This window comes from Megalops cyprinoides, chromosome 3, assembly GCF_013368585.1.
Source record: "Megalops cyprinoides isolate fMegCyp1 chromosome 3, fMegCyp1.pri, whole genome shotgun sequence".
Lineage (NCBI taxonomy): Eukaryota > Metazoa > Chordata > Actinopteri > Elopiformes > Megalopidae > Megalops > Megalops cyprinoides.
In genome coordinates, this window is record NC_050585.1 from 53956670 (window position 1) to 53969163 (window position 12494).

The 12494-nt window shown below is 50.4% G+C and overlaps 1 protein-coding gene across 1 annotated transcript in view; it reads right to left on the minus strand.

The window, feature by feature from the left end:
* Positions 1–1045: 1045 nt before the first annotated feature.
* Positions 1046–12494, minus strand: part of eml3 (EMAP like 3) — a 44727-nt gene continuing 33278 nt past the window's right edge. The window contains exons 8-24 of the mRNA XM_036523936.1: positions 11862–11982; positions 10392–10541; positions 10171–10240; positions 9274–9384; positions 8527–8622; positions 6591–6725; positions 5884–6022; positions 5420–5571; positions 4864–4989; positions 4288–4419; positions 3862–3929; positions 3432–3520; positions 3235–3332; positions 3002–3089; positions 2792–2890; positions 1498–1628; positions 1046–1276 (exon numbers count right to left, since the gene is read on the minus strand). Coding sequence (XP_036379829.1) covers positions 1046–1276; positions 1498–1628; positions 2792–2890; positions 3002–3089; positions 3235–3332; positions 3432–3520; positions 3862–3929; positions 4288–4419; positions 4864–4989; positions 5420–5571; positions 5884–6022; positions 6591–6725; positions 8527–8622; positions 9274–9384; positions 10171–10240; positions 10392–10541; positions 11862–11982 — 2036 coding nt within the window. The remainder of the gene's footprint in view (positions 1277–1497; positions 1629–2791; positions 2891–3001; positions 3090–3234; positions 3333–3431; positions 3521–3861; positions 3930–4287; positions 4420–4863; positions 4990–5419; positions 5572–5883; positions 6023–6590; positions 6726–8526; positions 8623–9273; positions 9385–10170; positions 10241–10391; positions 10542–11861; positions 11983–12494) is intronic.

The following is a 12494-nucleotide window of genomic DNA, read 5'->3' on the forward strand; positions in this document are numbered from 1 at the left end:
TACAATATACTAAACAAATTTATCTAGCTAACAGATAAAAAGCAACCATGACATAAAATCATTCATTAACAAAATAATCTTCGTTCGCCGCAAAAGATCTTGTCAATCCGTTGGCCCCTGTGTTCGTGGTGAAAAGGCGGAAAACAGGGAGCTTGGCAGCGCTCGCCGACGCTGGCCGAACCCGGCCGAACCCGGCCGAAGCTGAACTCTGGCGCTGGTTTTGTTGACTGCATTGCTGTGCGCTGCCAGCTGCGAGGCATGAATGAAAGCGGATGTTTCCGAGTGTGAGCGCTGACAGGTCGAGGGCTGGTAGTGTACACAGTGCCGTGCGCCAACGGCAGACGCAGACCGGGGCCCGTCAGTAAAGTCTTCTTTTAGAGGGTAAACTGTTTAAAGAGTGTCCTGCGTGGTGGAGACAGGATTCGGCTCGGCTGTGGCGCTCACTCCCCCATTTTGAGTCCATTACCTCTCGCTCTCCCACGTTCCCTCGCTCCCACTCTCTCTCTCAGAAACACTCTTTCTCTCTTCATCCCTCTCCAAACTCACCTACATTCAGACAGACTTTCCCTGGCTCTCTCTCTGAGGACATGCTGTGCTGCTGATTCCCCCTCTCCTTCCTTCTCTTCACAGCTTCTCTCTCCCTAACCCTCTGCCTGCAGGCTACTCTTTCCTGGCCGGTGCATAACCTAATATGCTCTGTTTCTTTCTCTCAGTTATTCCCTTGTTCTATTCCTCCCTCTCCCTCTCTCCCCCTCTCCCTCATTCCTCTCTCTCCCTCTCCCTCATTCCTCTCTCTCCCTCTCTCTCCCTCCCTCTCTCCTTCATTCCTCCATCCTCACATTCTTCCTCATGCCCCCCCACTGCCATAATTTTTTTCTCATTTCTCCCTTTAATTCCACCACCAACTTTCTCTTTCTGCCTATTTCTGTTTCTCTCTCTCTCTCTATCACACACACACACACACACACACACACACACACACACACACACACACACACACACACAGTCTATCCTCCTCACCCCCACCCTGACCCCGCTGCTCCCTCTAAGTTCCTGCCTCCAGGGAGCTGATAGAGGTGGAGGAGGCGGAGGTGCTGCGGTCCAGGGCACCCCCCACACCCCCCGCACCCCCTGCAACCCCGGTCCCACCCCCGGTCACCCTCCACTGCAGAACGCAGGTGTCCTTCCCGCCCATGGAGATCAGGTGACTGTCGTTATGAGTGAAGCATACGTTGGTCACATGACTGCCGTGTCCCTCATACTTGTGACTGGGGGCCTGGGAGAGAAATGCAGGACATGCAATAATCAATCAATCAATCAACCAATCAAAATGAATTATACAATGACCTTTCCAAAATCACTGTAAGAGTGTAAAAGGCAGAGTTGAAACCACAGGTGGCATCGGGAAGCAACACTCAGATCAGTTTGAGCAAAGCTGGATCTGAGGTGTGAGTTGTGAGAGTCTGAGCAGTGAGTGGGGGTATGAGGCACTCTCACCTTGGGTTTTGGGCAGGGGTACTGGAACAGGTGAACTTTGCAGAAGTCGTCGGCCACTGCCACCACCCTCTCGCTGTGCGAGCGACACAGTGCGTTGATGTCTGTGCCATCCGAGCCCTCCAGCCACACCCCTGAGACAGAGACACAGCCCAGACAGAGCGTTACTGTCAGAGGGACAGGAGGGAGTGAACCAGGCGTAACAAACCGAGTTCTGCTAGGTCACCAAACCTGCTGAAAACACGCACTCCACTCATTACTCATGCATGAAAGTGGAAACCAAGTTTTTGGGACACTCTGGGATTTGCTGTCACAGAAACAGATCCTGGCTCCTGATTGGCATGTCACTAAAGTTACTCATGTAAAGCATGTGTCTGTGATGGAGCACAGCGTGTGTCTGTGAAGGAGGACAGCGTGTGTCTGTGAGGGAGGACAGCGTGTGTCTGTGAGGGAGGACAGCGTGTGGACAGCGTGTGTCTGTGAGGGAGGACAGCGTGTGTCTGTGAGGGAGGACAGCGTGTGGACAGCGTGTGTCTGTGAGGGAGGACAGCGTGTGTCTGTGAGGGAGGACAGCGTGTGGACAGCGTGTGTCTGTGAGGGAGGACAGCGTGTGTCTGTGTTGGAGGACAGCGTGTCTGTGAGGGAGGACAGCGTATGTCTGTGAGGGAGGACAGCGTGTGTCTGTGAGGGAGATCAGCGTGTGGACAGCGTGTGTCTGTGAGGGAGATCAGCGTGTGGACAGCGTGTGTCTGTGAGGGAACACAGCGTGTGTCTGTGAGGGAGACCAGCGTGTGTCTGTGAGGGAGATCAGCGTGTGTCTGTGAGGGAGATCAGCGTGTGTCTGTGAGGGAGGACAGCGTGTGTCTGTGAGGGAGATCAGCGTGTGGACAGCGTGTGTCTGTGAGGGAGGACAGCGTGTGGACAGCGTGTGTCTGTGAGGGAGGACAGCGTGTGTCTGTGAGGGAGGACAGCGTGTGGACAGTGTGTGTCTGTGAGGGAGGACAGCGTGTGTCTGTGAGAGAGGACAGCGTGTGGACAGCGTGTGTCTGTGAGGGAGGACAGCGTGTGTCTGTGTTGGAGGACAGCGTGTGTCTGTGAGGGAGGACAGCGTGTGTCTGTGAGGGAGGACAGCGTGTGGACAGCGTGTGTCTGTGAGGGAGGACAGCGTGTGTCTGTGAGGGAGGACAGCGTGTGTCTGTGAGGGAGGACAGCGTGTGGACAGCGTGTGTCTGTGAGGGAGGACAGCGTGTGTCTGTGAGGGAGGACAGTGGCTGCACAGCGTGTCTCTGTCTCTTACCCATGACGTGGAAGCCCAGCACGCAGGTGTAAGAGGCCCACTCGCGGTCTTTGCTCTCGAAGCGGTTCCTCAGCAGCTTACAGCCACCGGCCACGTCCCCTGCAGCACCCGAGCACAGCCAGCGTCACCTCCACAACTCTCACAACTCTCTACCATACCCTCATACAGAGCTACCTTATTCAGCATTCCTAAAGACACACACACACTCACAGTAGAGAATCTCGTAGTCTCCTGAGTTGGACATGATGTACTTGCCGTCCTTGGACCAGTCCAGGTGGGTGATGAAGCTGGAGTGACCCTGCCGAGAGAGGGAGAGAGAGAGAGCATCTGCAGGATGAAGAGCTGATGATCCGAAGCCACCGCGTTGGACCAGCCTCACATGACAACAATCCCCATACGATACTCTGAGTCACATGACCATGATCCCAGAATGCTTTGCTCACATTGCACTTTCCAAAGCGTGTGTAGCGTCGCCCGTTCTCTGTGACGTTGTAGATGTAGATGAAGTTGTCATGGGAACCCACAGCCAGGAAGCTTCCATCTGAAATAGGCAGCAGGGAGCAATGGTCAGGAGGGGAAGCTATACTTGTCTGAAATAGCTGAACTGCTGAGCCCTCAGTCCTGCCCTCTGACCTCTCACCTGGGGAGTACCGCATGACGGACAGCTGCTCATTCCCATCAGTGTAATCTGACACAATCTCTCTGGTCTGCAGGTCCAGAACCACCCACCTGCCACAGAAGGGGTAACACACACAACAAAGGGGGTGGAGTAAGGACTGTCCTCATCTTCACTTCCCACAATGCCATGCTTTTCAGAAGTTTTCCTTTTCTACCAATCAGAGCTGAGTACCACCTTTAGGAAGTGGATTGGTTTAGAACGCTCTCAGACCATACATTCCAGGCACTATCAGAAGGGAAGTTCAGGAATGAGTTAAGTCCTACAATAAAGTAAGTCAAAAAAACAAAATATAAAATATAAGATAGAAAAACTAGCACAGATAAAATGTGAAGAGATTTTGATGCACATGGATGAGTGGGTGAAATGACAGGGACAGTGAAGAGCACCTTACCTGCCTGTGTTGAGTCCTACAGACACCACACTGCCGTTAGGGCAGAAATCAGCACACAGCCCCGACTCCTGCAACACACACGCAGGTTAGTAACATCGTGTTCACATGCCTGTGTGTGTATGCATATTACTGTGTGTGTCCCTGTGTGTGAGTGTGTCCCTGTGTGTGCCCCTGTGTGTGAGTGTGTCCCTGTGTGTGAGTGTGCCCCTGTGTGTGAGTGTGCCCCTGTGTGTGTGTGTGTCCCTGTGTGTGAGTGTGTCCCTGTGTGTGCCCCTGTGTGTGTCCCTGTGTGTGAGTGTGCCCCTGTGTGTGAGTGTGTCCCTGTGTGTGAGTGTGTCCCTGTGTGTGAGTGTGCCCCTGTGTGTGAGTGTGTCCCTGTGTGTGAGTGTGTCCCTGTGTGTGCGCGTGTGTGTGCAACATTCTCACCTCCAGCGTGGTGCTCCAGTCCAGTCGATGGTTCTCAGTGTTCCACAGACACACCTGTTTGTCGTTGCCGCAGGTGAGGAAGATGCTCTGGGAAGGGTGGGTGGCCAGCCCCCACATCTCATCCACATGACCCTGAACACAGAGGCATGTTTCACTCCACTGTGACACCACCATCCGCTTTTATCTCATCATCTACTGTGACCTCATCGACTACTGACACATTATCTTCTACTCTGACATAACAATGCACATAACACACCGATTTAAACCAATCAGAGTGTTCCCCTGTGGAGGAACTTTGGCTTCTCTTCCCTTTGGCTTTTGATTGGTTCGGATGAGTCATGTTTTACAACACATGACAACGTCACCCATTGAGGGCTTCATGAAGCCTTGGTCTCCCAGCATTGCATGCTCACAACATCCGTGACTCAAACCTCCCAGGTCATGCAAGGAATCAGTTACAGAAGGAGCAACCAAGGACACAGTGATGCCAGCGTGTGTGCAGCGTGTGTGCAGCGTGTGTGCAGCGTGTGTGCAGCGTGTGTGTAGAGGCTGAACAGCGTGGGCCTGTCTTACCTGTACAATGGCTACGAAGCCCTCTGAGAAAGTGCCCCTCAGTATGGCATTCCGGGTCGTACCAACTAACAGCTCCTCCCCCTCCACTTCTGCAATGGTACGCACCGCGCCAAACTTTTCTGGGATCTGCATGGTTACAGACCCAGACTTCAGTATTTCGAATCAGTGTAACACTCTATGCTTCCAGCACCACACACACACACACACACACAGCCATACACACAGATACACACATACACACACGCGCACACACACACACACACACACACACACGCACACACGCACACACGCACACACGCACACACACACACACACACACACACACACACAGCCATACACACACATACACACATACACACACGCGCACACACGCGCACACACACGCACGCACACGCATGCACACGCATGCACACGCATGCACACGCATGCACACACGCACACACACACAGACACATGCACACGCATGCACACGCATGCACACACGCACACACACACAGACACATGCACACCTCACACATACGCACACACGCACACACACACACACACACACACACACCTCACACTCCCGCTCAGGTGCCAGGTCCACGCTCCATCGGATAACCCTGCGGTCTTTTCCTCCACCGCTCAGTATAGCGCCGCCCTGCAGGACACACAGGGTAAAAACGCTGCCCTCGTGGGCCCTCGTCTGCCGCATGATCTGGTAGGTTTCTGCAACGAGAGAGACAGAGCTGGAGAGAAAAGGACAGCAGAATGCATTCTGGGATTGGACGCATCCATTTTGATACAGCTGCAACAGAATAATGGAAGCTCTCTCATAATATTTCAGAGCAAAGAATCATTTTGACTGCTGATCAGTCAGATAAAGATCACCCCACAGTCTTCAGCAGTTAATTAGCACCCTGACAATACGCTGGTGGATGGAGTGAAATTTACACCGATGAGTACATGGCATAAAAGCCCAAACTGCTGCCGCAGACGGCTTGATAACCCAGAAAACAGGTACCAGATTCGCACACCTACCTTTGGCTCCTTTTCCCAGGGTCTTGACATCAGCAGCTGACTTGCCCCAGGTCAGGATATTGCCCTCTGAGTCTCCAGTCAGGACGTCTCCCGTCCCACTGAACACAAAGCACTGGATGAACTTGGGCTTCTTGTATTTCTGGAGGGAGGGGATTACAGACAGACACTCATCACCTTGAAGGTTAAATCCTGATCACCAAATACACCAAAATAAACCCATTTACAGCACACTGTTGCATTTTGACACAGTGATGGTCAGTAGCAGGTGAAAGAATAGGCTCCCTGCTTTCTCTGAAGTCCCAGAGCAAGAGGGAGGGGCCTCAGATGAAGGAGGAGGGGCCTCATGGTAAGAGGGAGGAGCCATATACAGACAGGGAGGGGCCTCACAGAAAGAAGAAGGGGCCTAATGCTACAGGGGAGGGGCCTCATGGTAAGGGGGAGGCGCCTCAGACCTCAGGGCAAGAGGGAGGAGTCTCTATGAGACCAGGAGGAGCAACATGGGGAAACTGATGCCCTCTTTTCCTCTCAATGAACAAACAGTTTAATTTTTGAGAGATTATCTCCATCTGTGGATATTTTGTGAAAGCACTAATAAAACTGCCAATGAAAAAGCATCCTTTATTTAAAGCTCTCAATCCCATCACCTCCCTTATCTTCACTCTATCTGCTTCACCCAGCCACCCCCCCAGCCCCCAGCCCCCACTCACGCCGAAGATGCCCTGCTTCTTGCTGAGAGCCCCCCCGCTCAGGGTCCAGAAGTAGACATGAGATTTTCCACAGGTGATGATGTTGTTGCTGTCACTGGGGTTGAACTCCACTGCAAACACCGCCTCATTGGTGCTCTACCAACCAAAAACACAAGCCAATCAAAACACAGACAGAAACACAGACTGACACAAAGACACTCATAAATCCACCATACACAAAACCAATCAAATTAGAGACAGACAGACAGACGGGAAAGTAGAAAAACACAGTCTTTCCCCACTGGCAAAGGAACACATTCATACAACAGACAAAGCATCACAATTCAAAATGCACGCTGCATCTTCACGCTGATCATGTCTGTTTCATCAGAGTTAAAGCCAATGCATGTGCAGGTGTGTGTGTGAATATATATCTGCGCATGTGTGTATATGTGCATGTGTGTGTATGTGTGTGTGCGTGCGCGTGTGTGCATGTTTATCTGTGAGCATGCTCTGTGTGTGTGTATGCATGCGTGTTTATCTGTGAGCATACTCTGTGTGTGTGTGTGTTTATCCATATGAATGTACTGTGTGTGCGTGAGTGTGTGTGTGTGTGTGTGTGTGAGTGTGAGTGTACTCTGTGTGCATTTATTTGTGTGTGTGTGCTTATCTGTGAGCGTGCTGTGTGTGTGTGTGTGTGTTTATCTGTGAGCGTGCTCTGTGTGTGTGTTTATCTGTGAGCGTGCTCTGTGTGTGTTTATCTGTGAGCGTGCTCTGTGTGTGTGTGTGTGTTTATCTGTGAGCGTGCTCTGTGTGTGTGTTTATCTGTGAGCGTGCTCTGTGTGTGTTTATCTGTGAGCGTGCTCTGTGTGTGTAAACTCATATGAACGCAGTCCCAGAATGCACTGTGGTTCAGGTGCATCTCGGAGCTGATTCCACAGAGGCAGCTCGGCCTGTATGGCTTCAGGCCACATGACGTTTATGCTAAAGCAATTTAGCAACACATGAAAGCGCTCCAGCAAGCACACCTCCCTCCAAAAGTCAAATCTGTTCCCAAGAAAAATATTACATCATCTAACCGGCCCCCCACCCCCCTTGGGGCACTCCAGCACGCACAAACGCTGCCTAAATATTTATGCAGTTGCCATGACAACCCCGTGCAAATTGCTCTCAGGGAAGTTGAGAAATTTAGGAGCCAGGCTTGGGACAGAGGCTTGTGATCCAGTTCCTCTTCTGTTTTTTTGCTAGTCTTGACTGACAGGTTCTTTTCAAAGGAGGGATCCCCTGTGCTTCTGAACTGGACAGAAGTCCCAGCGCCCCTCTCTCACTGGGCACAGAGGTTCCCTGTTTGCACTAAGATGCGTGGGTTCGAGGGTTTTCTGCCAGTCTGTTACTCAGGCCTGCAGCTGATGTGAAATCTGCAGCACGGTGGAGATGTCTGAACTTCAAACTACCATAAAATCACAGGACTGCAGCTTCCTGGACATTTGACACATTAAAGCGCTTTAATGGAGAGCTTGTGCTGCTTATGCAGAGCAATTCCTCTTTACTGCTTCCCTCTGCCCCCCCCCCCAGTCAGCACAGGGGGGGGGGGGGGGGTGGGGGGTTAGTCACAATAAACTACAGTTATGGTGAATTTAGTTATGATACATATAGTTATAGTGAGTTTAGTTAAGGTAAATATAGTTGTGCATAAATATAATGACTTCAGTTAAAACAGTTATGGTAAGTATAGTTATGTTAAATACATAATATGTTAATAAGTTATGCTGAACATAGTTGTGGTAAATAAAGTTAGGATGAGTGTAGCTATGGTAAATATTCTGTGCTAAATAGTAATGGTGAAGTATAGTTGCTGTAAATACAGTTATGGTGCTACAGTCATGGTGAGTATAGCTGTGGTAAATACAGGTATGGGGAGTGTAGCTGCGGTACAGTTTTAGTGTAGTTTTGCTACCTTGATCTCGGCCTGCTTTGTCCCCTTGGCACAGTCCCACACAGACAGCATGTGCTCATTAGAGTCATCTACCACACACAGGAACGCTCCAGAGTCCTGCAGAAAGGGAGAGAGAGAGAAAGAGAGAGAGAGAAAGAGAGAGAGAGAGAGAGGGAGAGAGGGAGAGAGGGAGAGGGAGAGAGAGAGAGAGAGAGAGAGGGAGGGAGAGGGAGGGAGAGGGAGGGAGAGAGAGAGAGAGAGAGAGAGAGGGAGAGGGAGAGAGAGGGAGGGAGAGAGAGAGAGAGAGAGAGAGAGAGGGAGAGGGAGAGGGAGAGGGAAAGAGAGAGAGAGAGAGAGAGAGAGAGGGAGAGGGAGAGGGAGAGAGAGAGAGAGAGGGAGAGGGAGAGAGAGAGAGAGAGGGAGAGGGAGAGAGAGTGAGGGAGAGAGAGAGAGCGAGAGGGAGAGAGAGAGAGAGAGATAGAGAGAGAGAGAGAGAGGGGGAGAGGGAGAGGGAGAGAGACAGAGAGAGAGGGAGAGGGAGAGGGAGAGGGAAAGAGAGAGAGAAAGCTTGTGTCTGAAATGACAGGTGATGTGGTGTCCATTCAGTGTCCAGCAAGCTGTTGGATATCTGCCCCACTCTACAGGTGACTCCATCATACAGGTGGCCCAACCCTATAGGTAACTCCATCTTACATGTGTATGCATGAATGTATATGTGTATGTGTGTGTGTGTGTATGTGTGTGTGTGAGAGAGAGAGAAACACTCACTGCATGTGAGAAGGCCACTGAACCCACGCCTCTCTCAAAACTGCCCAGACCAATCTGCTGCAGCGTCGCCAGAGTGGTGGAGTCCCAGATATGAACAGAAGGCTGAAGAGGCTGATACACAAGCACACACACACGCACGCACAGAATCAGACACACACACACACACAGAATCAGACACACACACACACACACACATGCACGCACGCACAGAATCAGACACACACAACCACACACACACAGAATCAGACACACACACACACACAGAATCAGACACACACACACACACAGAATCAGACACACACACACACACACACACACAGAATCAGACACACGAAGATGTTCCTCAGGTTACTTCCACACATGTACATTGCATATTTACACACACATAAATGTAACTGTACACAGTACATTAAAATGAGTACAGTTGACCCTTTGCGGCCTTGTGTGGGAAACCGCGTACCACTGCAGACCATGCGCGTAGCAGACCAAAAGTAAAGAAAATGGAAAAAAGTTTAGTAAGTCATAAATGCGTAAAATATATGTATAATATTAATACAATACAATATTGTAGACTGTTAATTACAGGTATTCTGACATTTGACTATTTTTAATGTTTGTTGTGAAATTCTCATATTTTCTTTCATTTTTTTCTTATATTTTTACTTAACACTGACCTTAATATATGACCAAATACCCACCCCAAATAGCCTTAAAAATGTCCTAAAACTAGTCAAATCTCAAAAATTTGAGCCTCTAACCCCCGCAATGTGGGAGGGTCAACTGTAATTGAGTCATATCCTGATCCAAACATCCGGAAGTTTTCCAAGGAGGAGAACTCAGAGCAGGACACAGGGCAGGGCTACAGTGCTCAGCATCTCTGCCCCCTGCTGAACACACCTTGCCATCCTTGTCCACTCCAGCCATCTGTCCTGAGGCCACACGAACCCTGTCTGGATGAATGGCAAGACTGCAAAGGAGAAACACACACACACACACACGCACACACACACACATACACACACACACACATACACACATACACACGTCAGAGACACACAGCCTGCATTTTTACACGTCACGCATTAATGCGGCTGCTGCAGAAGATCCCCGGGACTGACCAGCGCACGCAGTCGGTGTGCTTGAGGTAGTGGCGCTGTGTGCACTTGTTGATGTGGTACAGAACCACCACGCAGGCGATGAAGTACACCGCCTCCCCCGACCCCAGCAGATGCAGGTTGGCCCGGCAGTCCCGCCCCCGGTAACCGTATCTACGTGGCACAGTCAAGGTGGGAACATCCTCCTCTGTCATTGGTTTGCTGAGATAATCGAGCCGGTGATTGGCTGATGACATCACCTGTAATCACAAACGCAGTGCGACCAGGTCCCCTGATCTACCTACATGTAACAGTTGCATTTAAACATGGAGTCATTACAGAAATGGCAATATGTGGACCTCCCTCCTCAGTGCCAGGTGTAAAGCTGGGTTTGGTCATGAGAATGAAGGTTTTGTCTGAAAAAAATCAATATTCAGCTGAAAAAGGTAAAAGCTGCAAAATTGCCGAGCTGGGAGAGATGGTCTCTGAGAAGGGCTGCCCTCAGGTAGACAATCGTAACGCGTTCTGAGGAGCAGACACAGTCTGTACCCTGTCCTCTTTCTGTGGCGTTCCAGCCGAAATGAGCTCCACATCTACGGGTTTCGCTCCACCATCTGATCAAACACCCTGAAAGTGCAGCTTTATCAGGATCACAACCAGACTGCAAAGCTGAAGGGTCAGACTGAAATGCTTTGTTCTTCTTACAGTCGGCACAAAAAAGCCAAAACCACAACCATGGCACATGGAACAAGCCACAGAATCACGCCGAAACTGAGGTCTTCATACAGAGGAACCTGAGGTAGCACAGACAGACATGGCTGCAGGGGTCTCCAACACGTCTGACATGAGAAACAAGGAGACGTGTGCTAACAGGTGCTGGAACTGCGAGCAAAACAGAGAAATACACCCAGCTATATTAGACTTCAGTGGAAGCACCTCACGTCCTCGCTGAATAAATAAACGAGGACAAAACCACAGTCAGCAAAGAACCCAGAGCCTGGCCACCGAGTCCCTCTTCACTTAGGGAGTGATTACAACCCGGGAACACAAAACTGTTACTTAAAATAAGAGCGTGCTGAGCTCCTGGAACGACCCATTCATAAGAAACATCAACAGTCTTCCTCCTCCCTCACTGCCTACACACCTGCAGACGACACCAGCATTTCACTCTCAGAGAGCCCCCTCGGATTAACCAAGAACTCTGGGAACTACCTCATATTTAACAAAGTATATGCTTGACCGTGGCCGTGGCCGTGGCCAATCAGCGTGACAGAACATAGGAACAAAAGACACTTAATGGTAAAAACAGGCTGTTAAGCCCAGCCAGACTCTTCATTCTTCCTTTCTTTAACACTCGCGGGGTGTCTGCCGCTGTGGTTCACCCTATGCTTCCCATAACCCTCAACCAGCAGAAACAGGGCCACGCCTCAATCTCCCTTCTAAGCGAATCAGTTTTGGGGGCGTGCCAGAAGTGGGCAGGGCAGGAAAGGATACACCCAATCCAGCTCTAGCTTCTCTGCAGGCAGCTCCATCCTCAGGTCCTCGTAGTTCTGAATGTTGGAAGGGATGTACATGGTGATTGGCCGTCCACGAATAAACATCTTTATGGAATGACCTGCAGCACGGATGGAAACTGAGGTTACAACCTGACAGGAACATCAGAGAAATCTCAGAGAGAGCAAAAACTCCCAACAGTGCAGTGCCTCCTGTGAATCAGAGCTGCTGTGTTTGAACTGCTTGCTCGTCCTGTTACAGACTTGGACTACAGATGGATTGTGTCTTGAGATTTTGCTTGTGTGACCTTTGCACATTTAGCTACAGAGCTTTGCCAGGCATGTCAGAACCTGGAGAACCAACGGAGCTGTTTTCTGACAGTGATGTCAGAGGGGAGTGACACGTACAATGAGAATGAGATAATGGTGACATGTGGGTCTTCAGGGGGAGTGATGTGCGTGCAAAAGCTACACAAACAAACAGAAATGACTGGAAATGACAAAGAAAACTGGAAATGATTGGAGGCCATTTTCATCTGTCTGTCTGTCATGTCACAGGTTTAACCCTGAAGGTCCTTGCACTTACTACCATCCTAGTTTAATTGCAGAAGAATTAAATGCAAATGCAAAATGA